At 50.5% G+C, this 26,085-nt stretch overlaps 1 protein-coding gene across 23 annotated transcripts; it reads left to right on the top strand.

Moving 5' to 3' along the window:
* Positions 1 to 76: 76 nt before the first annotated feature.
* ZFYVE27 (zinc finger FYVE-type containing 27) lies at positions 77 to 19,644 on the top strand (the record flags this gene model as incomplete). Of its 23 annotated transcripts, none has more annotated exons than XM_080695181.1 (12): positions 77 to 273; positions 4,172 to 4,242; positions 6,817 to 7,003; positions 10,563 to 10,658; positions 11,726 to 11,838; positions 12,454 to 12,593; positions 13,157 to 13,243; positions 14,575 to 14,595; positions 14,751 to 14,895; positions 18,209 to 18,255; positions 18,585 to 18,666; positions 19,580 to 19,644. In XM_080695181.1, the coding sequence occupies 12 exons, from the start codon at positions 77 to 79 to the stop codon at positions 19,642 to 19,644; spliced, it is 1,251 nt and encodes a 416-aa protein (XP_080551307.1). The 23 variants fall into 23 exon arrangements, with proteins under 23 accessions (XP_080551307.1, XP_080551312.1, XP_080551313.1 ...); XM_080695186.1 differs by having other exon boundaries at positions 13,172 to 13,243; XM_080695187.1 differs by having other exon boundaries at positions 13,172 to 13,243; positions 14,754 to 14,895.
* Positions 19,645 to 26,085: the final 6,441 nt, after the last annotated feature.

Consider the following 26,085-nt stretch of genomic DNA (forward strand, 5'->3'; position numbering starts at 1 on the left):
CACATGAAATAATGCAAGGGACAAGCATGTTGGGAACTGGAGGTGCATTGCAAATGTTGGGAATTATGGTTGCAGGATGCAGACATCAGCGCGTGAGGGGAGTGGGCCTGAGGTGAGCCCCAGCGTGATGCTTGAGGCTCTCCCAGAGTCTCCACCTGCCCCTACCAAGTCCCCAGCATTTGATCTTTTCAACCTGGTTCTGTCCTACAAGAGGCTGGAGATCTACCTGGAGCCCCTGAAGGATGCGGGTGACGGCGTTCGATACTTGCTCAGGTACAGACTTTATGGAGTTGCCCATTTCAGCAGTGGTTGGGCTGTCTTTTCTCCTGTAGTGAGGACCAGATGTGGGTGGTCCTTTGGGTCTCTGTATTTATTCAGGCCCACCTTGTGTCTCTGCTCCAGCCCAGGAAAGGCAGGCAGACAGGCCAGAACCATCAGACCTTTCATGAGGTTTCTTTGTGATTGAATAAGTTTCTTCTGTCTTGGGACGCTAGACAGGCCTGAACACTGGCATTCTGCAGCTTACAGCTGACTTAGTTTTCCCCCTTCTCTTGTAATATTTGCATATCAATATTAAAATTAGGATGTTATTTTGAACAAATAAATACTTATGAATAAGCAGGTATTATTTTTGTCATTGCTTGGGATCATGGGTTTAAATTTCCCCCCTGTTCTGCTTTGACTTTCATCCTCCATATTTTTTTTATTCTTTCAGTATACTTTATTTCTGTGTGTGGTGTGTGTGTGTGTGTGTGTGTGTGTGTGTGTGTGTGCGCGCATGCGTGGTGATGCTGGGGATTAAACCCAGGGGCATTCTATCTCTGAGCTACACTCACAGCCCTATTTTATTTTTATTTGGAAATAGGGTCTCACTAAGTTGTGGAGAGCTTTGCTAAGTTGCTGAGGCTGGCTTCAGAACCTGCAATCTTCCCGTCTCAGCCTCTTAAGTACTGGGATGACAGTTGGGTGCCACCACACCTGGCTGTACTTATTTCTTAAGTGAAAAGTATTTTAAATTGCAAATATGTGGTATTCTACTCTCTGAATATTTTAGTTTTTGTTTATAAATAACTAAGGACATTTTTTTCATCATCAAAAGTAACATACGTAGCACCATTAATAACAAATAATTCCTTCATCTCATCCTATTATCAGTTTGTATTCAGGTTTCCCTAGTTTTCCCAAGATGCCATAAAAAGTTGCTTTGGCCAGATCAGGTTTCAGTCAGGGACCACACACTGAGTGTGGGTATGATGTTCCTTAGATCTTTTTCTATCTAAAACACTTTCTTTCATGATACTGATGTGCTGAAGAGACTGAACGGACTGTCCTAGAGAATTTCCTGTTTAGATTTATCTGGTTGCTTCTAGTGCAAACTATTTAAAGGTTGGATTATATTCAAGTATAAAATTTTTCTGCAAAGGTAAATGTGTTTTTATTATTAGGATCATATAAAACCTGATATTCTAAAGAGCAGAGGTTCTTGACTTGGAGCTGGTGGGCCTGGGTTTTAGGGGATAGTGAGTCCTTTCAAATTGCATATAAAATTGTGTGTGTTTATTTTTAAAGAAAAGCTTCTAGTTTTCACCATGTTCTTATAAAATGCCTGAGAGTACTGGTGGGAGGCAGGGTGAGTGGGGTTAGATTTGCCTTGACTCAGTCTGGAAGTAGTGAGCCACTTGGAGGTGTTGTTATTATTTATTAGTTTGGGTGTTTTGTTTCCTTTTCTTCCTCCTCCTCCTTTATTTATTTATTTATTTATTATTTTTTTGCGGGTCTGGGGATGGAACCCAGGGGCATTCGACCTCTGAGCTACACCCCCTGCCCTATGTTTTATTCTTTATTTTGAAACCGGGTCTCACTGAGTTGCGGAGGGCCTCAGTAGCTGAGGCTGTCTGCAAATTGCGATCCTCCTGGTCTCAGCCTCCCAAATGCTGGGATTACAAGTGTGTGCCACCATGCCTGGCCTTTTTTATTTTTTGAGACAGGATCTTGCTATGTTGCTCAGGCTGGCTTTGCTCTTTTGTGCACTGTGATTCTCCTGGTGGATTGCTTATTATTAGCTCTCTGACCAAGGTCCTAAATTTTTCTCATTCACCTCTTTAATTTATGGCAGTGTCTGAAAGGATGCATTAACCATGTTCTGTAAGGTCAGTGTGCTCCTTGTGTAAGAGGTAGGTATGTGGGGGCCTCTTCTCTCATTCTCCACTCCTAGCACAACCAACTAGCTGAAGTGAACTTTTGTCTTTCTTGGGAGACAGGGAGGGCTTTAGAGAGACCCCTAGGGCTGTGCTTTTTGGTATATTTTTTCTCCTTCCGCGTTGCCCTTTTGAGACAAAGCACAGATGTTAGATAAGTCCTGCCTTCTCCCTTTCCTCTGCTGGTCTATAGTGCCTCTTGGCTCATTAACCTGTGAACATTTTTCCATTTTATGGAATTAGATCTGAGGATGTGGTGGGATTGGTTAGGGCTGGATAGAGGCAGAACATTGGGCCTAAAAGCCCTCCTCCTCCCTCCCTGAGCTTGTTGGCTGCCGATGCCGGCAGCGGGAGTACTGGTTCGTGAAAGTGGCTGTCAGATTAGTGTGTGCTTTTGATTGTTCTTTTCTTAGTAAAGAGGATTTGATTTTGAAGAGGGACCTAATCTTGGCTTTGGCTATTAGGTCTGCAGCTGGGAGCTGCAGTGTATTTTTAAGACTCTCTTCTGGGATCAGCTACTTCACTCACTGGGTGGGTCTCCCAGGACCAGAGTGTTGGTAAAGACATTAGGTAGAAGGGGAAAGGCATGAAAAAGAAGTGGCTTTTGTGCTGGCATGATTTTTAAATTTCTGAAATAGGACTGACCTAGACCTAATTTTTGTTATGTTTTTACCCTGTTAGTGGCCACCAGGTGTTCTGAGGACTAATTAGGGTAGTACAGGTAAAGTGTGTTGAATTGAAATTCAGGAAAAAGAGAAAGAGGTTCATGATTTCATTTCCTCACTCATAATTTTTTTTTTTTTTTGGTGTGTGTGTATGTGTACTATTGGGATTGAATCCAGGGGTGCTGTACCACTGAGCTACATCTCCAGCCCCCTTTATTATTTTTTATTTTGAAACAGGGTCTCATCATGTTGCTGAGAGTCTTGCTGCATGCGGAGGTTGTCCTCGATTCTCCTGTCTCAGCCTCCCAAGTACTGGGATTACAGGCATGTGTCACTGCCCCTGGCTACACATAATTTTCATTAAAGAGTACAAGCCCTACATAAGCTAGTTAACCTCATTTAAAAACTGTGAAATTCTTCAATCAGAGCATGAGAAAAGTACATTTCAGCTCTGAACGCACTGCTCGCCAGCAGCTTCCCATTTTATTTTACTGCTTCTCTCTACTCTGACGGCTCGCCTGTATCAGTGGCTCCATTATTACACCTGTGCTTTTATTTCCCTACTAAATGTCCCTGTGGGACTAAGCCGGCAGCACTTGCTTGTCCCTAGCAACCTGAGCCTCTGCTCTCCTTCCCTCCTTGGGGCTCCCGTTGCCCTCTGGTGGTGGCCGCTTGCCCCTCCTTCTCGCTTTCAGCCGTGCTGGTCCACACAGTGCGCGTTTGCTGAATGAATGCTGCACCTGAGTTTTGTCTTCAGTATATTAAGATAAGTCCCTATTTGTCCTTGTGAACTAATATATATTACCTTGAATGTATTCAAGGTAAGCTCGCTAACTTTCAGAATTATGGACATAAGATGGTAAATTCCTAAGTAAAGTCAAAGAAGCGCATAGTTTGTACTTTCTTGATTTCCATCTTAGGTGAATTCTTATGCAGTGGTTGTATGTTTTTATGAAATTGTGAACAAGAATAAAGGAAAGTATTAAAAATAACGTTTGTCAGCTTCACTCTCAAGGAGAGTAGGCCCTCACGAAACACAGGTGACGGTATCAACTGGGTTTCTTGACAGATGTTGTATACATTCTTCTGGGAGCAGTTTCCACAGTTCTAGTTTTCTCACCCCAGGCTCATGTGTAATCTTTTAATCCTCTGGTCACCTGTCAGGAGACGGCCCCCTTTTCATTTCTCTTGGGTCCCCGAGCCCCAGGCTTCCTCCACGCCTCCTGCTCTGGTGTCCCACCCCGCTGCTCTGGCTCCTCTCCCAGCTGGGGAAGTGGCGTCTGGTGATCAGGACTCTCTGTGTTACAGGTGGCAGATGCCTCTGTGTTCCTTGCTGACCTGCCTGGGCCTCAACATCCTGTTCCTCACTTTGAATGAGGGTAAGCTCTGCCTGCAGGGGCCAGCGGTTTTTATGAGTAAATGTGGGGGAGGAGTGCCAAGGAGTAGCTGTGTGAGAAGGATCCCTCCTTGCCCCGGTTCGTGTCCCTCTGTGTCTGCTTGGTGTCAGCCAACATGCTCCCGAGGAGCAACTGCAGGCTGAGCCGCTGTGGGCAAATTATTTAACCTGTCTGTTGAGGCCTAATTTTCCTCATCTCCAAAGGGAGGAGAGTAAGTGTTTTCCTCATAGGGTAATTTGTGAGGAGAGAGATACTATGTGTGACCTTAGCACACCCTGACAGGGTCAGCAGCCAGTGCATAATTGCTGCTGTGACATGACCAGGCTGATTACTGATGTGTTGACCTTTTTCTGTTTTTCTTTCCTAGCTGACTCTGGGGATCTTTTAGGGGCCCGTCATGGGGTCAGGGTACTCGAGAAATGAGCCGAGAAGGGATTATTTTGCCATGTCTGTTATTTTCTCGGACTCAGCAAGTGGTCTGGGGGTTTGCTGGGCAGTCACCAGCAGCAAGGAGAGGCATGGAGCGTTTGAGGGAGACGTGTGGACAGGTGGACAGGTGGGGTGGATGTAGGGGTCCTGGGTGGTGCTATTTCCTGCAGACTTTCTGTTATGTCTGCCATGAACCAGTCCTTTTTCTGGTTGGAACTGGCAGATGGTTGTTGCAGAGAAAGCCAGTCCCCTCAGGGGAAAAGAGAGGAGTCTGAGGCAGAATGTTTTGAAGAGCTGGTTCTTTGTTTATACATTATTTTTTGTATTAAACTTGCATTTCAAAAAAAAAATAAACTTGCATTTCTCCAGTGTCTCCTTTTTCCTATGGAGATATGAATTCAGTGGGCTGAAAATAAGCTCAGTTCACACCAAGTCTCCTTTCTTAGTTGGACTCTTTTGAAATTTCACAGATGTTAGTTTTTTTTGAACATATTTCTTATGTAAATTAGTTCCTGTGATAGATTTTCTTTTTTTTTCTTTTTTTTTTTTTTGTGGTGCTGAGGATTGAAACCAGGGGCATTCTACCTCTGAGCTATATCCTCACCCTTATTATTATTATTATTATTATTATTATTATTATTATTATTATTATTTTTTGGTTGTACTGGGGGTGGAACCCAATGGCTTTCTACCTCCGGGCTATACTCCCAGACCTATTTTATATTTTATTTGGAAACAGGGTCTCACTAAGTTGCCGAGAGCCTCACTAAGTAGCTTAGGCTGGCTTCAAACCTGTGCGATCCTCCTGTCTCAGCCTCCCAAGTGCGGGGATTATATGTATGCACCACCAGGCCTGGCTCTCAGTCCTATTTTTTTATTTTTCATTTTGAAACAGGGTCTCACTAGATTGCTGACAGTCTTTTTTTTTTTTTTTTTTGGTGGTACTGGGGTTCCTGGAAGCCCTTCTACCTCCGGGCTACACTCCCAGACCTATTTTTACATTTTTTAATTTGGAAACAGGGTCTCCTAAGCCAGCGCGCGCGGCTGGCTTCGAACCTGCGCGATCCTCCTGTCTCTGCCTCCCAAGCGTGGGGATTACAAGCGTGCGCCACCACGCCCGGCTTGCTGACAGTTTTACTAAGTTGCTGAGGCTAGTTTTGAATGTGATCCTCCCATTTCAGCCTCCCAAGAACTGAGACTATAAGGTGTGCATCACCACCACGCCTGGCTTCTATGACAGATATTTAACAAGCACTTCTTTTTTTTTTTTTTTTTTTTTTTTTTTTTTTTGTGCTACTGGGGATGGAACCCTTCTACCTCCGGGCTACACTCCCAGACCTATTTTATATTTTATTTGGAAACAGGGTCTCTTAAGCCAGTGAGGCTGGCTTCGAACCTGTGCAGTCCTCCTGTCTCTGCCTCCCAAGCGTGGGGATTACAAGCGTGCGCCACCATGTCTGGCTAGCACTTATTTTTTTTTAATTTTTAATTTTTTTTTTTTAAGATGGAATCTCACAGTATTGTCTAGGCTGGCTTTCAGCTCACCGCTGTCTTCCTGCCTCAGCCTTCTGAGTAGCTGGGATTACAGATGTGTGTCACCATGCCCAACTTAATGAACATTTAGTATGGGCCTGCTGCTCTGTAGTTTGCTGTTGGGATATCAGGTTACATGCAAAAAGTTTTTTCTTTGAATTTTATTTCAGCCTCTCTCTTTCTCAATCCACAGTGGCCAGTAGTATCCTAAAAAAATCTAAGGAAAGGTTTCTAATCTGCCTTAGTGGCCAAAGGTCTGACTGTCATCACAGAGCTCCCAGCAGCCAGACTGTAGTCATGAATTCTCCTGTGTGCCACACACGAGGCTGGAGCTACATCAGTGACCAGAGGACAAAATGGCAGCCCTCAAGAGCTTATATTAGCGTTGTTGTGTGGTGATAGGCTCTAAGAGGAAAATGAGAGCTGGGGTAAGGGGCTGAAGGTTGGGGTGGGATACTGTGTCTGACAGGTGATCAAGGACCCTCTCCTCCTGGCAGGCCGCAGGAGGAGTGAGGGAGGGAGTGTGTGGACGGCCGGGCAGGCTGGCTCCTGGCCTTGCTCCCCGTGCTCCCTGCGGTGCTCTTGACCCCTTAGGTGCATGGTGCTCAGTGGGTGCCCTGATGATCTCAGTGCCCGCCCTGCTGGGCTACCTTCAGGAGGTGTGCCGGGCACGGCTGCCAGAGTCTGAGCTGATGCGGAGGAAGTATTACAGCATAAGGCAGGAAGACCTGCAGAAAGTTCGCCTTTCTCGACCCGAGGCTGTGGCTGAGGTGAAGAGCTTGTGAGTATGGAAGACAGGTCAGGGAGGTGTGGGGATGTTAACAGCAGTAATAGCCACCACGCTGAGCGCCCGCGGGGCGCCAGCCAACCTCCCGGGCAAACCACAGATGTCATTTCTTTAATCTTTTCCCCAGTTCTGGGCCATGACTCCTATTATAACCCATCCCTTATGAATGAATAAAAAGACTTAGCTACAGAGTGACAGCCAGGATGAGACTGCACAGCTGTGTTTTCCCCTAGAGGGATGGTCGAGGGTCTGGTCTAAGCAGCACTGTGTGAGCCACTGCCTGGGTTCAAAGTTCAACCCATCCACTTCTGATGCTGGACAAGTCACTTGCTTCCCCGCCCACTCAGGATGCTCATCTGTTAGATGGGGTGATAATAGGGCTCCTTATAGGACTTACTCATGGGTGGTTGTGGAGATTCCTTGAGTGTCAGGAACCCAGGAAGTGTTCAGTAAATGTGAGTTATCATCAGTGCACTATGGAGACATTCCTAAACATGACGGAACTTGTACTTTAAAAGAAACACCTTAAGACTGTTGAAATACTAACTGTGCCAACAAGGGAGCCCTTTGGTGGAGTAGGCTCTAGGCATACAGCAGGAGTGAAAAAGTTACAAACAAATGTATGCCTGAGCCCTGTCCAGAAATTCAGTGTTATATGGTGTGGGGTTCAGGTATCTTGTATTAAAAAACAAAACAAAACTGTTTTACTTTGAAATAAATTTGAACTGACAGAAAAGATACAAGAATAATACAGGCAGCTTTCAATATCCCTTACCAAGACACAGTGCTTACTAACATTGTTGCCACATTGGCTTTAGCTGTCTCTTTACATATATTCTTTTTTTCTCCTGAATCACTTGAAAATTGCAAACATTATATCTGTTTACTCCAGATACTTCAGCAACTATTTATCTTATGTATCCACAGTATTATAATCAGAATTAGGAAATTTAATATGTATGTATATATGTATGTATAGTATGTATACATGCATACATACTAGGGTTGGAACCCAGGGGCATTCCACCTCAGAGCTACACCCTCTGCCTTTAATTTTTTTTTTTTTTTTTAACAGGGTTTTATTAAGTTGCCAAGGGCTTTGCTAAATTGCTAAGGCTGGTCCTGAATTTGTAATCCTTGTCTCAGCCTTCCAAGTACTGGGATTATAGGTGTTTGCCACCACTTCCAGCTATATTTTTTTTTGGTAGTATTGGGAGTGAACCCAGTGGAGGCCCTATCACTGAGTCATATCCCCAGCCAATTTAATTTTTATTTTGGGACAGGATCTTGCTGAGTTCCTGAGGCTCATCTCCACATTGCAATCCTCTTCCTTTAGACTCCTGAGTCTCCAGGATTACAGTTGTGATCACCTGGCCAGGAAATTTAATCTTGATAATATTAACATTGGCAATATTTTATGATATATAGTTTGTAATTATATTTTACTAATTCTTTAGTTCTATAAATAAAGTTTTTTATATCTATTTCCCTGATCCAGCAGAAAATCTATGCTCATACATATGTTTACTTTATTTACTTTTTTTTAAGGTGCTGGGGATTGAACTTGGGGCTTGCATGTTAGGCAGGTACTCTACCACCGAGCTATATCTCTATCCCATGCATTTAATTTTTAGGTCTTTTTTGTTTGTTTGTGGTACTGGGGATTTAACCCGGGGTCATTCTGCCTCTGAGCTGTACCTCCAGCCTTTTTTATTTATTTATTTATTTTATTTTATATTCTGGTGGTACAGGGGTTCCTGGAAGCCCTTCTACTTCTGGGCTACACTTCCAGACCTATTTTTAAAATATTTTTATTTGGAAACAGGGTCTCTTAAGCCAGCGAGGCTGGCTTCGAACCTGCGTAATCCTCCTGTCTCCGCCTCCCAAGTGCGGGGATTACAAGCATGTGCCACCACACCTGGCTTTAGTTTTTATTTTGAAACAAGGTCTCAGTAGGTTGCTGAGGCTGGTCTTCAACCTGTGATCCTCCTGTCTCAGCCTCTCAGGTACTGGGATTACAGGAATGCCTCACCATGTCTGACCAATTTGTTATGTCTCTTTAGTCTTCTTTAACTTGAAGCAGTTTCTCAGTCTTTGCTTCTCATGACCTTGATATATTTCAGTAGTATAAGCTATTCTGTAGATGTGCCCTTGGTTTTGGTCACTTGGGCCCTCGTGATTAATTTCAGGTTATCTATTTTTGGCAAGACAAGTGATGTGTCATTGTCACTGCTTCCATATCAGGGCCCCGATGGCCAGGAAGTACCAACTTTGCTCATTTGCTTATGGTTTCTACACTGTAAATCCTTTTTACTAGTCATTGTTAGTAATAGGAAGGGAGGTACTTTGAGACAATGTAAATACCTTGTTTTTCATCATTCACCCATTGCTCCAAAAACCACCGATGGATCTCACCTTAGTTATTACCACAGTGGCGATTTCTAATTGTCATTCCATCTACATTTATTAGTAGATATTCTCCTTTAAGAAAGCACTCTTAGCTGGGCGTGGTGGCTCACACTTGTAATCCCCGCATTTGGGAGGCAGAGACAGGAGGATCACGCAGGTTCGATGCCCCAAGCTGGCTTAAGAGACCCTGTTTCCAAATAAAAATATAAAATAGGTCTGGGAGTGTAGCCCAGAGGTAGAAGGGTTCCATCCCCAGTATCACCCAAAAAAAAGTGCTTTTATTTATTCAGTATGGACTCATATTTTTATTTTATTCAGTGGGTGATAATCTTTTATTGTTGTTATTTATTTTTATCACAAGTTGTCCTAGATTTGGCCAGCCAGACATTTTTTTTGGTGGTATTGGAGATGGAACCCAGAGGCATTCTACCTCCAAGATATACCCCCGGCCCTAATTTTTAATTTTTACTTTGAAACAGTGTCTCACTGAGTTGCAAAGGGCCTCACTAAGTAGCTGAGGCTGTTCCCGAATTGCAATCCTCCTGTCTCAGCCTCCCAAATATTGGAATTACAAGTATGTGCCACCACGTCCGGCTGCCAGCCGGACCTTTTCTGAGCTGGTGTTTGTGTTCTTTAGACATATCCTCATCATTTTCGAGTACTTCTTTACCTTGTGGTATAACTAGATGTTCTATCTTGTGACCTCTGTGCCTCAGCCCTAGAAGCAGCCATTTCTCCAAGGAGTCCATGAGAAACCCAGATCTGGATATGAGTTATGCTCATGGCTTTTGGGGTGCATCCCTGTTTAAAACAAGCTTCTCCTGTGAGCTGCCTCCCAGGGCAGAGGCAGTGAGAGCTGCCATTTATCCCGTATCTGCCATGCACCTGTGAGGTGGGTCCTCTGATCCTCCTTTTGCAGATGTAGAACTGCAGCCCTGGAAAAGCGAAGTAGCCACCTGACATCCACAGGGAGCAAGAGCAGGACCTTTACCTGTGTCCACCCAGCAGGGCGCTCCAGAAGGGGCTTGGCCAGGCTCTTCTCCCCTGCTCTCAGGACCTGTCCGGGTCCCGGGAGCTTCTGTCCTGGCTGTAGGTGGGTGTGAGGGGTGGGCTTGCCGACTCACAGAAGCCCCTGTGTCTGCAGTTTGATCCAGCTGGAGGCCTTCCTCGCGCGCCTGTGCTGCACCTGCGAAGCCGCCTACCGCGTGCTGCACTGGGAGAACCCGGTGGTGTCCTCACAGTGAGTGCCCGCTCTGCCTCCACCGCCCTGGCGAATCACCGCTTGAGCCCTGCCTCTCAAGGGGAGCCAGCGGTCTCCTCCTGCTCATGGGAGAGCCCTAGGCCCTTGGTGTGTCAGTCTGCACAGTGCTTCTGGGTCTTTACTTTTTTTTGCTTAGATGCTTTTTCTTTTTCTTTTTAAATTTGTAGTAAAACTGTTTCAATAATAGGCCAGTAACTCACCATGTAATCTATCACCTGCAATAGCAGCCGAGCTTGTATTTGGCTTGGTTGCTAGAATTGGTCATCTCCATATGCTTTGTGGATATGTAGCTTCATAACGTATATGAAGTTTCTTCTTTTTTTAACTAATGATATTATAAGTGGTTTTCTTTGTTGCTGCAAAGCTTTCAGAATTATTTGTAATACCAGAATATATTGTAATTCATGGAACGATTCCATTATATATTTAGTCAATTTCTGGTTTTCATTACCAACCCTTAGAGTTATGGATTCAGCTTTAATTTTTTGAAGTGTTTGAGAATAAATTTTAAGGATGAAGCTATTATATCAACTGGAATGGATGTTTTTGAGGATATTTATGTATGAATAATAATTATGACTAATGTTTATCTAGGCTTTACCTTGTACTGGGCACCGTGCTTGACAATTTCTATGTATTATTCTACTTTTCATAGTAAGCCTAGGAGGTAGGCACTATTTTAATCTCCATTTTATGCATAAAGGAAATAATGCTCAGAGAACCAAGGGACTTGTCACAATACGAAGTAGCAAAGCTAGATTCAGATAGCTGTCTCTGTCCTTCTGAGAGCTTGATAGTCCCTGAGAGCAGTGCTAGGTAAACCAGCTCATGTGCGGCCCCACCGGCCCCAGTTGTTAGCACCCAGTAACTTCTCACAGTTCTGAATCTTTCCTCATTGCTGTCATCCACGTTTTGGATTAGCAGATCTTGCTGGGTTATTAACCATGTGCAGAGCTCTTTTTTACTGGGACCCTTATTTGTAGGTGTCCTCCAACCCTGTTTCCTTCTGATCTTGGGCAGTTCTGTCCTTGCTCCCTGTCATCCAGGTTCTACGGCGCTCTCCTTGGCACAGTTTGCATGCTGTATCTGCTGCCGCTCTGCTGGGTCCTCGCCCTTTTGAACAGCACACTCTTCCTGGGAAATGTGGAATTCTTCCGAGGTAAGCCCCATGGATCCTGCCAGCCAGTTCAAACTCCCTGGCTGGTGTCGCTTCAGCTAATCATGTTTGCTGTGCCTTCCACAAGAGGGCAGCACGACACTGGGGTGGTCCTGGATCTGAGGCGGTAGGTGAGGCACGCTGCCCCCAGAGGGGCCCCTCTCCCATCCCAAGGTGGATGAATCACTGCTTACTGAGGTGGCCTCTGGGAGAGGAGGGGGGATGTGTTCCCAAAGGCCACCTGTCTTCTGGCTGCCGTCACCTGGAGTTGCTGCTCCTGTGTGGTCTCAGGCTTTGCTGTCTGGCTTCTAATGCTGAAGCAGTCAGGAGAGGCCTTATGCTTGGGCCATTGCTGTGTTTGTTTTCCTCCCTGTTGTGAGGTGATTAATTACTGAAGCCTTAATTTATGGAGCACTTACCACGCTGGGGTAGGTGGTGGTATCTCTGTTTTGTTCACAGGCATAGGCCAAGTGGCTAGCTCAGGTTAGGGGGGGACTCTGTCTTGTAGCAGAGGGTGGTGTGCTGGAGAACGATGCAGCCAGAGGTAGAAGTGGGCAGCCCCAGAGTGGCAGCTCATTCTGTGTCCTTTGCCTCCCACTCTGTTCTGGCCCTGGGTAGTGGTGTCTGAGTACCGGGCATCTCTGCAGCGACGGATGAACCCCAAGCAGGAAGAGCATGCTTTTGCAAGCCCACCGCCACTGGATGCTGGGGGGAAGGGTGCTTTGCTGGACAGCACACCTGCCCCGACGCCCACAGAGGTGAGTGCTCCCTTCCGACCCTCAGCGAGATCCTGCCGTGGACAGCTGGGGCCACCTCCTGCTGCTGGTTCATACTGCAGAGCTCCTGGCCTGGCCTGTGTTGTTATTCCTGCTTCTTCCCAGGCCTCATCTCTGCAGTGCTTAATAATGAGTGTAATCAAAATAGCTGTTGTCTGCTTTATTGAGCACTTACTCTGTCAGATTCTTAAGTGTCTCATAAATAATAACCCCATGGAGTTTAGGTTATATATAAGAATGAGATGATTCTCAGTGGCAGGAGAGATGGCTCAGGCCCGAGGTGGCCATCCCAAGTCTCATGCTAGTAAAGGGGGCACCAGGGCCCAGAGCAAGCCCGTTAGTCGTAGGGTCCTGCTTTCAGCTGCTCAGGGTCCAGCTCTGGTCTTACTTGTGTAACCCTGCACCCCCCGGGGTTAAAAGTTGCTCTCTCTCCTGTGATTTCCTTCTTTTTTGCAGTTGTGCCATTTCCTCTGGGGCAGGAACAGGTGTCTGGGGAACCTGGATGCTTGCTCAGGGGACAGGGCTGCCATCTTCTTCTGTCATAGAGTCTCTCTTCCCAGGACCTCACGCCGGGCAGCGTGGAGGAGGCTGAGGAGGCCGAGCCTGATGAGGAGTTCAAAGATGCAATTGAGGTGGGTGGCCCTTCCCCAGCCCCTCTGCTCACTAGGCAAGAGTTGGGCAGCCCTGGCGCTATGGGATTTTTAAAACTCTGTTCTCTTAAATCCAAACAAAGAGCCCAAACTCGTTCTGAGCTAGGTAGAGCTCACTGGTTAAAGAGGTGCCACCCCCACCTCCCTTCTATTGCCTGCTCAGGGCAGAAATAGCTCTGAAAGTCTCTGGGAAGCACCCTGCTGGGAGTTGGTGATGTCTTACCTTTCCTGGAAGCAGAGGGCTTGGTTCTTGTGATGTAGGAAAGGCAGATTTGGAGGATGCCCTGCATCCCTCCTCTTTTGCGGAGTGAGTTCTGGGAGGTGACCCTTGGGAGGTTGGAGAAAGTGATGACGTGGCCAAGTGCTAGGTAGGGACAGTGGTTTAAGCTGGGAGTTTGAAGAAGTGTTTTATTTGGCTTGCAAATTTTTAAAATAATTTTAAACCACTGTTTTTTTAGCTAGTTAAGTAAAATAGGGAGATTTTACTTAAAATTCTAGACTGTCAGTTTTTTAGTACTCTTGAGTCTGCAGCAATCAACATGGCGGTGGCACCACTGTCCCCTTTAAAACAAGTTGTGCTGCAGTTACCCATAGTCCCCAAAACTGTCGTCTCTGGTCACTAAGGCCCAGTGGTTGCTGTTACTCATGGTCAGACTTGCACTATTGTTTTTCTTAGATAGAAACCATCTTTCTTTATGTCTCTTTGAGTGGGAAATTGCAGTGGGTGCGGTGGGGTCTTGTGAATGTTGCCTGTGAGGCAGACCCGCCTCGCTCTGTTCTTACATCAGCCTCTCTGGTCAGGCACCTGAAGTTGTGACAGTGACAGGGTTCCTCCAAGACTTGAAACACGACTGTAGGCTGTGAGCCTGGTGTGGGTGGAGACACGGGCAGCAGGGGCGTCCAAGTATTAGTTGTGACAGTGACAGGGTTCCTCTAAGACTTGAAACACGACTGTAGGCTGTGAGCCTGGTGTGGGTGGAGACACGGGCAGCAGGGGCGTCCAAGTATTTTTGTTCATGACCCACAGTAAGAAACACATTTTGCATCTTGTAGGTCATGCCTATGTTTAAAACTTAAGATATGTAAAACTTAAGACATTGTAAGAGGAGTTTCCTTCCTGCTCTATTCCAACGTGACCCAGTGCGAAGAGTTGAACAAAGCATTCTCCGGGCTTCTTTCGGGAGGGCATCTGTTAACCTCCCCGCTTGGGAAGTGCTTGGGAACTCTGTGTCCTTTTGCTTGGAGTCTTCTCCTAGCATCTTCTTTCTACTCTCTCTCTTTTCTCTCCTTCTCCCCTGCACCTTGGGAGGCAGGAGACGCACTTGGTGGTGCTGGTAAGTAGGAACCTTGGTGAGGTGGGCAGGCGCTGGGCTGGGGGTGGCTAAGCCAGCCGTGCCGCCCTCTTGAGGTGGCTGCGCCCAGGTGCGTCTGCATGCCGGCGCCGGGGCCTTGCCAGCGGGGCCAGGCCTGGAATGAGCTGTTTCCACAGGAGGATGATGAGGGCACCCCGTGCCCAGCAGAGGATGAGCTGGTCTTGCAGGACAACGGGTTCTTGAGCAAGAACGAGGTGCTGCGCAGCAAGGTGTCGCGGCTCACTGAGCGGCTCCGCAAGCGCTACCCTACCAACAACTTCGGTATGGCCAAGGAAGCGGGCACTGGGGAGGCTGGGGTGGGGGGCCAGGGGCCAGGAAGCACCTGGAGCACCGGCAGAGTCTTGGAATTGTGGGTACTGTGATAAGAACAAGGAGTAAGGAGTAAAGATGTCCGAGGAGCCCCGACGGTCAGCAGATCCCAGGGGGACTGTTGGGGGAGTGTGTGTGAGTTCTTCTTGTCCCCTTTCCTTATGGAACACTAGCTTATAGCAAGACAAGAAGCTTGTTTTGGGACCTGCCATGCCAGGACTGCAGAGACTAATCCTGAGTGGCAGACCCTCATAAGGCAACCCAGCATCCTGCCCAGGAAAGTCGAGTCTGACTGCCATACAGATCTGAACAAATCCTTTCGTGGCCCTGGTCTCTGCTTCCCCTCTGTAGGAGGAGATACCAGTTCTTACCTGGCAGGGCTGTTCAAGGTCTCGCCTGTGACCGTACTAAGGGTGAACACGGTGCCTGGCTGTTCCTAGTGAGCACTTAGTAAGCGGGTACCATTAACATGGGAAGTCCTCTCCTCTCCCACAGGCTCCTGGGAGTCTCTCTGGTCTTCCTGACCTAGAAGCAAGTTGGAGTAAACAGCATCATCCTGTGGGCAGGACCCTGTCAAGTTTGTAGGTTGGCCAGTCCTTATTTCACCAGGTTGCCGTTGGGTCAGGGAGGGAGCTTGTTAGCACAGTGTGGAAACCCGGCTTGGGCAGGAGCACTGGGAGCCGAGCCAGGGTGATAGCCCCGAGTAGCTGGTGAGTAGCCCAGAGAGTGGCCCCTGTGCTGTGTGTGCTTCTGTGCAGTGAGTTCTGGGCCTGTTCTCTGGAGAAGTCCCTGGGGTTTATCTTGAGGAGTGGACCTGGGTGCTCCAAGGGCCTGCTTTCCTGGCCCCGTGGCAGGCGGAGCAGCTGTTTTCTCGGATTAGAGGTCTTGGGTCTGCTGTTGCCTTTCTGCTGTGTGAAGGTCCCTCAGCATTCAAGACCCCTTCTCATATTTGTGCCAGCTGCTGACTTGGGCAGGGCAGCCTCGAGCTTGGTGCACTTGCAGGTGCGTGAGCTCAGGGAGCACTCGCGGTAGGTGTGTGGGGCAGGCCGTTCTCATGGGCCAGAAGCAGCCGGGCTCCAGAGGTGACAGATACTCCACAGGAGTTATCATTCCTGGTCCAGCAAACAATTTGCTTATTTCTGAGCATTTCAAGTACAGGCACTGAGATATTGCCATTTTGCAGCTCGAGTAACCTGTGGTATAGAGTGATTTGCTCAAAGACTTCAGCCAGGCTTCAGTTCCAGGCCATCTGTTTAGCTCCTGTGTTCTGTCTCCCTTATCATCCCCACCCCTGGTTTTCCTGTGCTCTGGTATCAGGGGTGCTTTTTTTTGTGTCTGTCCCATTTTTCAGTTTGGGTTTTGGTTTGGATATTCCTTGCCAGGCTGGGTGAGAGCCTTTCCTGTCCCCTTGAGGATGGCAAGGCAGAACATGCTTCTTCCCTCAGTGCCACCTTGCTCCTCGTCCTTCTGGACAGCTCAGTTTCCTCCCCGAGGTGCCTTCCAGCTCTTGGCGGGTGCAGCAGCCCTGCCTCTGAGGCTTCTGTTCCTGGTCCAGGACCCTTGGGCTGCCCCAGGGCCGTCTTTGTCTTTTTGAGCTGCTGTATCACAGTACACTAACAACAAAGGTTGATTTCCCACTGTTGTGGAGGCTGGAGTCTGAGATTGAGGGCTGATGGTGGAGTTCTGGTGATGACCACTGCCTGGTTCATGGAAGGCGCCCTTTTCTGCATCCTCATGTGCTAGGAGGGAGCAGGCGGCTCTCCAGGCCTCTGTTCTAAGGGTACAGATCCCATTCATGAGAGACCTGCCAGTCACTTCCAGTGGTCCCACTTTGTAATACCACTGCTTGGGGATTAGGATTCGAGGTAAGAACTTGGGGAGGGGGCTGGGGCTGTTCCATTCTGCCTGTCAGTGGGTGAGATGGGTGCATTGGAGGAGTGAGGACCGGCTCTTTGTGGCCTCCGGGTGGGAGTGGCTGTGGGGAGGGCGCCTCTGTCCTGCACATGACTACGGCCCGGCAGGCCTGTGTGGCCTTGGGATCCCCGCCTTGCTGTCTCCACCCTTCGTCACTTGGTGAGTCAGGTGGGCAGAAGAGGGGGTAGGTGTTGAAGGACCAGGGTTGCTCCCCTCCACAGCCTGTCTGAGTTGGGGTCAGCCCCCATACCCTTCCAAGCCCCATGCCTGTGTGTGGGCACACGGCTGCTTGGCTGGACCATGATGCCACTGTTGGGTATTTGGGCCTGGCTCTCCATCCAGTTGAGAGGAATTTGTGGACAAGGACTAGAGCATCAGTCTTTGGGTGGCTCCCTTCCCTGTCCAGCGCCCTTCCCCCTTGCAAGGTGGAGGCAGGGGCAGGCTGCCTTCCCCTAGTTGTGGTGCCCGCCTGTTTCAGAGCAGCCAGTTTCCTGTGCCTCCAGCATCTGGGTTCTGCCCTTCTCTCTCTTCCCCACTGCCCAGGGCTGCCAGCTGGATGGAGCATGGGCGTGTCCAGCAGGCACCTTGGCCTCAGTCTTCCTTTCCTTGAACCTTGGGGCACTTACCTCAAGCACCTGGGCCCCAGTTCCTCCTGGCTGGGGCTGGCCTTCCTCTCCTTGATTACAGCGGTGCTACCTGAAGCCAATAGTCGCTCTGGCCAGATCAGAGCGGGCCTTGGCTCCCGCACCGCAGGAGCTACCCCTTCTCCACCCTTCGTCTCTCCTTACTCTCCCTGCCTCCTGGCAGCCTCCCTCCTTCCCTCATCTTCATGCATTGGCCCAAAGCTTCACTGACGTCTTCTTAGAAGGTGGTTGGCTCCAAGCTTCTTTCTTGGAGTCTTCTGGTGACAAAAAGCAGGAGTCTGCATTTTTGGGAGGTGTTTGTCTCTGCCCTGAGGGGAGGTGTTGGTAAGGAGACACTCAGAAGGGGCCGCATGCGGCAGGTTCATTTGAGGACACCGGTGCTTAGAGCCTTCCCTGCTAGGCTCTCTGGACGCTCTCTGATGTCTGCCCAGCCTGCTGTTGGGGCCGCTGTGCTCTGTGCCAGCACTGGAGCCACATGTGGTCTGGAGACAGTGACTCCCAGGGGCCTCCAGGTCTTTCTCTCGGGCTGTGCATCTGTCTTCAGTCCCTTCATTCCCACGGCGCCCAGCCATGGGGCTGGGCTGGACTGGGACCGAGGGTCCTTGAGGATCCTTGAGGGTCCTTGAGGGTGCTGTCTCAGAGAGCCAGGTGTGGGCAGGTGTTGAGAGTCCGGAGGGCCCATCCTGAGCTGCTCTCTCTGTTCCTAGGAAACTGTACCGGCTGCTCTGCCACCTTCTCGGTACTGAAGAAGAGGGTGAGTGTCTTGGAGGGTGTGTTTGCTGGGCAGTGTGCTTGTGACCATGGGTTCTGGGGGACTTGAGGGAAGTCAGCAGAGAAGCTGACGGCTTAGGTCTCATGGGGCCTGGTGCCTGGGCTTTAAAGCGAGCATGTCTTTCCTGCTCCCGTGGCTGTGCTTTCACCAGCCTTCCTCACGGGTGTCTGGCTAGTCCCACTCCTGCCCCCTGGATCCTCCCCAGTTCCAGTTTTCTTTTGTCCAGTGGCTGGTGGCGGGAGGTGTGGGGGCTCCTGGTGCCCACGGTGTGATGGGCTCCACATGGCACTGACTCCAGCTCTCGTCCGCAGCGGAGCTGCAGTAACTGTGGCAACAGCTTCTGCTCCCGGTGTTGCTCCTTCAAGGTGCCCAAGTCCTCCATGGGTGCCACAGGTGAGCGGCGCTTCTGTGGGGCAGGGTGGGAGGCTGTGCTGCGGGGAAGGAGGGAGGGCGCCCAGGCCAGGGTCTGCAGCAGCACACCCTCCAGCCTGACATGCAGAAGCTGGCCACGTGTGATACATACGGAGGTACAGCCGCCTGAGGGTTACGAGGCACATTCTGCTGAGCACCTGCGGCTGCTGCCTCAAGTTAACAAGTATGCATCCCTCTGCCTTCTGAGAGGATCGACCACCCTGAATTTGATTCGTTTTCTCTTTACCTTGGTAACATTTCAAATGAAAAATTAAAAAGCTGTACATACTTGTAGATAAAATGAAGCATAATGATAAGCAAAAAGAAGAAAATACTCGTGTCCCAGAGAGAGCAGCTGGACGCGGGCCCTGCCTGTCGTTAGCATGCATATAGGACAAACACATGCACACGCTCCTGAAAAACGTGATCACATTTCACTTACTGCCTTGTGGTATGTTTTAATGTCAAACCAAGTTCTTTTTCTTCCTGATCTTGCAAATAACACATGCTCATTAACTGGGAAATTTGGAAATTACAGAAGAAGGAAGAGAAAAATAATCCTGTATAATCTTACCACCCAGAGATAACCACTGTTAAAACGTTTTGGGAAATTTTCTTCTGGTATTTTATTTTAAAAACATTTTAAGGGTTCTGTTGGCACCAAAAAACCACTTCTAATGCAGAACACCTGAAAGAGTCCTGCTGTTGGCCTCACAGTCCTGAGTCCTGGTTCCCTGGAAGGAGGCCTGTGTGAGGGCAGGCTCATGAGCCGGCTGAGGAAGGGCGTGGAGGGCGGTGGGTGGTCTGTAGGGTGTGGGAGGGTTCGCCTAGTACTTGGAGTCAGGAGCCAAAGGGATCAGAGCAAGTGTCTCACCAGCTTCTTCTTCCTTTCCAGCCCCCGAGGCCCAGAGAGAGACCGTGTTTGTGTGTGCCTCCTGTAACCAGACCTTGAGCAAGTGAGCAGAGGCCAGGCTCCAACCGGCAGCAGTGCTGGGGCCAGCAGTAGACCCCACTCTCCCCACCCCTGGCCCCTGTGGTGTGTGCTAGGCAGATGTGGCCCGAATGTTAGGTAGGCTTCCCCTTCCTTTCCACTGTCTCCAGCTGGGCTGGTGATGCTGCTCTCAGATCCTGAGGGGAGAGGAGCCCCTGGAAAGCCTGGCTGCCTTCTCATCCTGGGTGGAGTAGACTCAGAGTGGGCTGGGACGTGTCCACCAGGGGGCAGCAGTGAGCTAGGCCTAGTCTCAACTGGGCTCTGATGGTCAGTCAGTCAGTGTGGCCAGGCCTAAGGATTCCAGACCTGAAGTCAGGAGAAGAGGTTCTTCCCTGCGGGATACTGGGCCAGTCCCTTGCCTCAGAGCCTGTAGAAGGATGAGGGAGTACTGTACCCCAATTCTGCTATAGGAACGTCCCTCATTAGGTACCAAGATCTGGTCAGTTCCCTGTCAGAGGGTATAGCCAGGACCAAGGAAACTAGGAACATTCTAGAAACAACTTGAAGTTCCAGGGTCCCCCACAGGAGAATGTATATGGGGGATGGTCAAGCCCTTCCGTATGAGTCAAAACACAGCATAGAACCCACCTTGCAGGGACCTGGACTTGCAGAATCTCAGCCCACATGGTGCCTGGGTCCTTAGCGCTGCAGGGACAGTTGCAGGTGCTCAGGTCACTTCCTTGCCCCAAGTCTAGGGCAGCCCCCATCCAAGTGCCATGTCTCCCTCCCCTGCCCCTCGTCCCATGGAGGGTGAGGCCAGCTGAGAGCGAGGTCCTGAACCCTTGACCTTCAGGGTCCTGGGAAGTGTGGGGTCTCACCAACTGGGCACGAGATTCCAGGGCTGTGTTTTGAAGGACAAGTCTCAGTTTTGGGATAAGGCCACTGGGGTCCCCATCCTCTTTGCAACAATTTCATGTTCCCTTCTGGACCCCGAGGATGCAGCTGGCCCAAGCCGTGAGCTGGCTCAGGGCCTCCCTTCTCCTCAGCTGTCTCGCCTTCTCCAAGTATTTATTTATTTATTTCATGGTTCCTGGGAACATGCAGCACAAGGAGTGGGGTGACGAGGGGCTTCTGCTCGGGACTCTTCCCTGGAGCCATCTGCCTGGGGCTGATGGCCGTAGTGGAGGAGCCACTTCTGTCCCTAAGCAGGGCTTGGGGAGGCAGATGGGGAGACAGCGGCCCATCCTGGGCCTGCTTCTCGCCATGCCAGGCAGTTTAGCGAGCGCTGGGCAGCCAGGCTCCGGGGAACCAGGCCCGTGAGGTAGGTGCCAAGCTCTGGGGAACCAGGCAGGCCTTGGCAACCCTTTTGTACTGTTAGGAGATGAGGGTTAAATTCTCTGTGCTGCTTTACCCTGGAGAGGAGTGAAAAGACCTGGGTGTATGGAGAATTGTCAATAAAAGGCCTCAAGCTTCTCACGTCTGTGTCCTGTCCTCGTGCTCATGCTGTCCTGGGACTGGGGCTACATTTCCCCACACTGCGGGTTGGACCGGCTGCGGGGCAGGCCTCTGAGCCCCTCCATGTGCCTGGTCTGAGCGTGAGCTGAGGCCAAGAGGAGGAGCTGAGCCTTGCACGCAGGAGGGGCTCAGCGTGTGGGTCGGATGGGCTCTAGGCTCCGTCTTGTGACCAGGCTGAGAGAGTCCGGGTTTGGGACCAAAACATGGTAAATGCTAAACAATGCAGGCTTTAGAATGGAAAGATTTTCGCTAATCCCTCAGAAGGCCCAGCAGGGTCAGCACTGGGCTTGGGAGGCTGAGCGGCAGCAGGAGAGAGGGTCGGCTGAGGTGGGGAGTGCCAGCCTGCCTTTAGAGGTGGGTGGGCTGGGTGAGTACTGGGTGCCAGGCACTGTGGCGAGCACTTTATACGCAGGATCTTACTGCTTGGAACAAGCCTGTGAGGTGGGCGCTGCTCACCCGCGGGAACAGAGCAGCAGCAGCAGCAGCAGCCGGCCCTCGCGAGGCGCCCATCCCGTGCTGCTTCCCCGTCTGTGCTGTGGGCGCCCTGTTGGCCTCGTTGGCCTGTTGTGCAGGCTAAACAAGTCCTAAACAGAAGCGTGGGGGCAGGGCCCTCCTGAGAGCTCAGGGGCTGGTCCTGGAGTTAGTGAGGACCCCGCAGAAGGAAGGGGAGGGTGGCTGCCCGGAATGTCACGTTGATCCTGTGTCTCTTAGACCTCCACTCGCACCTGCAGCACGATTCACACCCAGCTCCACGACCCTGGGAATGCTTCTGCTCATCAGCCCTGCGCCCGAAACAGAAGCACCCCAGAAATGCTAACCAGGCGCTGCCATCCTGACAGCCTCCACATAGACAACAGAAGACTGCCCTGCCTGGCTTAGAACCATGGTTTTTTTTTTTTTTTTTTTTTTTTTTAAAGCTAGAGAATAATTTTAGATTATTTTTCAGAGAATGCCTGGGAGAATATGAGTATTTTGAAGAAGCATCAATATCATTTTATTTTAGGAGAATGAAAACAGTGTCTAATTTAGTTGGTGAGATGCCAGCTGTACGAGGAGGAACCCGGGGAAGGCTGTGTCTGTGGGGCGTGGGTTATAGAGCCGTGAGCCACACGGGCTCCCCTCAGAGTAGGAAGCGGGGCCACCTCCCGTCTCCCCAAGGGGCCTGTGAGAGCAGCCAGGGCTCACCTCTGAGTGCGCAGGCCCGCAGGGACAGTGAAGCCGCAGGGTGGTGTGGCGGGGTTGGTCTGTGGTGTTGAGTGGACCTGCACCTGGCACTGGCTGCTCAGGTCTTCAGGATCTATGGCCCTTGGTGCTTATGACACTCTGCCTTCACCCCCTTGTGTCTGTGGAACCCTCGAGGCACTCTCTCAGAGCGGCCTGGCCTCCGTGTCTGACCTACAGTGGTGGCCTTCAGCATAACGGTGACACCGCATCTGTCTAGGGTTTTTGCAGGCAGCACTGTGAGCGCATTACCTCAGTTTATCCTCATGAGATCCATGCAGCTAGGGCTCTCTGTGGTTAACTCCATTTAACTGGTGAATGAATGGAGGCCTGGGGCCAGGTGTGGCGGAGCACCTTTGTAATCCTAGCATTTGGGAGTCTGAGACAGGGGGATCCCCGTTCTTGGACAGCCTCAGCTATTTAGTGAGGCCTTTTGCAACTCAATGAGACCCTGTTGCAAAATAAAGAATAAAAAATAGGGCTGGGGAGTGTAGCTCAGAGGTAGAATGCCCCTGTGTTCCATCCCCAGTACTGGAAAAAAAAAGAAGCCTGGGGAGGTCAGGTGACCTGCCCAGGGTCACAGGGCTGGGTGTGAATTGAGCTGCAGGTGCCAGTAGAGGTCTCCTAAGAGAAACAGGATCAACATTACATTCCAGGTGGCCACCCTCCCCTTCCTTCTGCCTGGTCCTCACTAACTTCAGGAACTAGCCCCTGAGCTAACAGGAGGGGCCTGCCCCCAGCACAGCCTTCCTCCCCTCCTCCCTATCGGGCAGAACAGAGGGGTTCTTGTGGCAGGAGCCCCACCTTCCCCAGCTCACAGCAACCCACCTCCTGACTTCAACACCCAGAGAAGCACATTCCATTCTCTGGCACAGCTGGGGCTGGGGACTCCGGGTTCCCCTGGCTGCCAGCTTTCTTTGGGGCCCCAGCAGAGCGGCTGTCTGGGCTGGGACACTGGGTCCCAGCCACACACATTCCAACAGCAGCCACCCTCCACGTTAGATTTCCCAAGGAATGAACTTTAGCCAGGATTACAGCCGACTAAACAGTTGTGGGATGTGAGCTTCCTTTGTGGGACTTGAGTCCTGATGCTGGTGGGGGGGCCTGTCTCTGGGAATCTGGAGAGAAGCCATTGGCTCTGGAGCGGGATGGAGCAGGTCTCCCAGAAGTCTGCCTGTGAGGCCGAAGCCTGGCTGCCTGCAGCCCCTGGCCTATCCCTGGCTTCACTTCTGCAAACAGTAGCATAGTGACTAAGAGTGTAAGGTCAGATCCTAGCACCGCAGCGTACGCTGTTGTGACCACCAACAAGTTCTTAACCTCTCTGAGCTTTAGCCACTCATAAAAATGCGCTACCTCTCAGGATTGTTGGGAGGCCTAAATTAAAATATGAAAGAGTTTTTGGGTAGTGCCTGTTACTCAGCATGGTCTTGATACTTACTAGTTATCAGTATTAGATAGATGTCTTCTCCCCAGTATTGTCTTATATGACATCTGGGAATATAGTTGTGGAGCAAAACCCCAAATGTAAGTTTCTATAATTCTAGCTTTTAGATAAGATTCCCCTGCCTTCCTCCCAGTGGTGTATCTTAGTTAAGGAATCAGGAGTTTTACTGAGCACCTATTATGTGCAGCAAGGCTAGTTCATGGCTTTTGGTTAATAAAAATGCGAATAACCATTTAGTAAATAAGTAGATGCTGTGCACTGCGTCCAGGTACTTCCCACACACTGGACGCGTGGAGCTCCGTAACCCCGGGAAGTAGACATGTCACTGTACTTGGTAGCTGGCAGAGTTTCGATGTCACAGTCACCAAGTCGCAGGATCAGAAGCCAGAACGCGGCTATCCTGCCTCTTCTCACCCCCACCCCCGGTGTCCTGGCCTACCCCGAATCCTTCCTGCTTTACACTAGAACTCTTACTGTGTACCCAGCTGAAAGACAGGACTTCCTCTCCTCTCTTGCAACAAAATGGCCATGTGACTGAGTTCTGGCCAGTGAGCTAAGAAGTGGAAATCTACCAGGTGAGACTGGTTGGGAAATTACTGTTTTTGCTGATCAAAAGGGCTGGAGGCAGCCGATCTGTGGTTTTTGCTCTTAGCCCTGACCCACCTATTGGAATGTGGTTGAAATCTTGGGAGGAAGAGGGACCATCTTGAAACCACAAGAACAATGTCTCCCAGACCTCCCACCGGCTTGCCTCTGTCCTTCTGGAGAATCCCCAGCTGTTCATGGGGTTTCTGTGTGGGTTCTGTGTGGTCAGGGCAGTCCTTCACGGGCTCTCCAGGTGGCCCAGCTGCAGGTGTCCATGCGGCCAGGGGACAGATGGTGTCGCAGGCAGGGCCCCAGGGGATGCGGGTGGGCTCGGGCCTGGCAGGGCTTCCCTGGTCTTTGGAAGGATCTGCCTTGGTTTCAGAACATAAATTCCTGGGCTGGAGGCAGGGGGCTGCCCGCAGATGCGGGGGCCAAAGCACACTTATAGAGCAGGGCCCTGGCCCCTTCATGAGGGCGTGGGATGAGCCTCCTGCCCGTGCTCTTGGCTGCCAGCGCCTCACAGAGCTCTGCCTTGTGCCCCAGCCAGCAGTGGGCCTGGTCCTGAGCTCAGCGGAAAAACAACCCCTGGTCCTGGTGCACTGTGCAAGTGTCTGTAAATATTTGGTCGGGATGGGAGGCTGGGAGACAAGGGGCAGATTCAGGGAGCCCAGTGGGCAGGGCAGGGTTCCTGCAGGCTGGGTGGCCTGGCCAGGCCTCTGCTGTTGCTGCCCTGTGCTGAGGCTACCTGATTGCCCAGGGGTGGCTGGTGAGCAGGTCTGACCACCTGTCAGTGAGAGAGACCCAGGAGTGGGGCGTGCAGCCCACAGCGGCCCCACCACAGGACTCTGATGCCACCTTTCCCCGCAGCCTTATGCACCGAGCTCTCCTTCCCTGCTTCCTCCTTTATCTTGGAGCCTCAGTGACTGGATTCTGTTCCCACTGGGGAGGGAAGCCCCTTGGGGTGCCCTGTGGTGCTGTGGGGACAGCTGCCCTGGTGATTTGCTGAGGACCCCACAGGAACTCTTCCCTGGCACCATCCCTTCCAAACGCTGGCCATTTGAGAGGTCCTCTGGTCCAAACTTTCTCCCTCCCCTGGCTATCACCTTGAGCCGGCCACCTCCACCTGCTCCGAGCCCCCAAGAGCCCCCTCAGCCCTGCACCTTCTCCTTTCTCGGGCATTACCTTATCTAGGCAGCAGCTCCCAACGAGGCCCATGTGGCCAGGTAGGTTCTTGCTAAAACTCATCCCACCCCACCCCCAGCTTTCTGGAACCAGCTGGCAAAGAAATCACCTGGCCCAAACCATCTATTGTTTTCATTGATTTAATTAAAAATGTAAGAAAATTAACCACCAAACCCTGTGTCTGTTGTCTAGAACCCATGGCCTGGAAGCACTGGCAATAACTTATCATGATCAGGCTGAAAGTGAGGCAGGAGGCTGAGGAGTGAGCAGGAGGTGATGCTGGGCAGGGCCTGCGCAGAGGCTGGGCGGCTCTCCAGGGCAGCAGGGTCCCAGGCCTGGGCAAGGGCATGGGACTGGGCCTTGAGGGCTTCGAGACCAGCTCCTTTTCTTTGGGGGACTGTATGAGGATCCTTCAGGGGGCAGGGGGAAGGGAGAACCACCCCTAAGCAGCTCAGCTGGACACTGAGACCCCTCTGGAAGGTGAGGCCCTGCCACTCTGAGATGTCCTTGTCAGGAGCCACAG

Source organism: Muscardinus avellanarius, assembly GCF_963383645.1.
Source record: "Muscardinus avellanarius genome assembly, chromosome: 4".
Taxonomy (NCBI): domain Eukaryota; kingdom Metazoa; phylum Chordata; class Mammalia; order Rodentia; family Gliridae; genus Muscardinus; species Muscardinus avellanarius.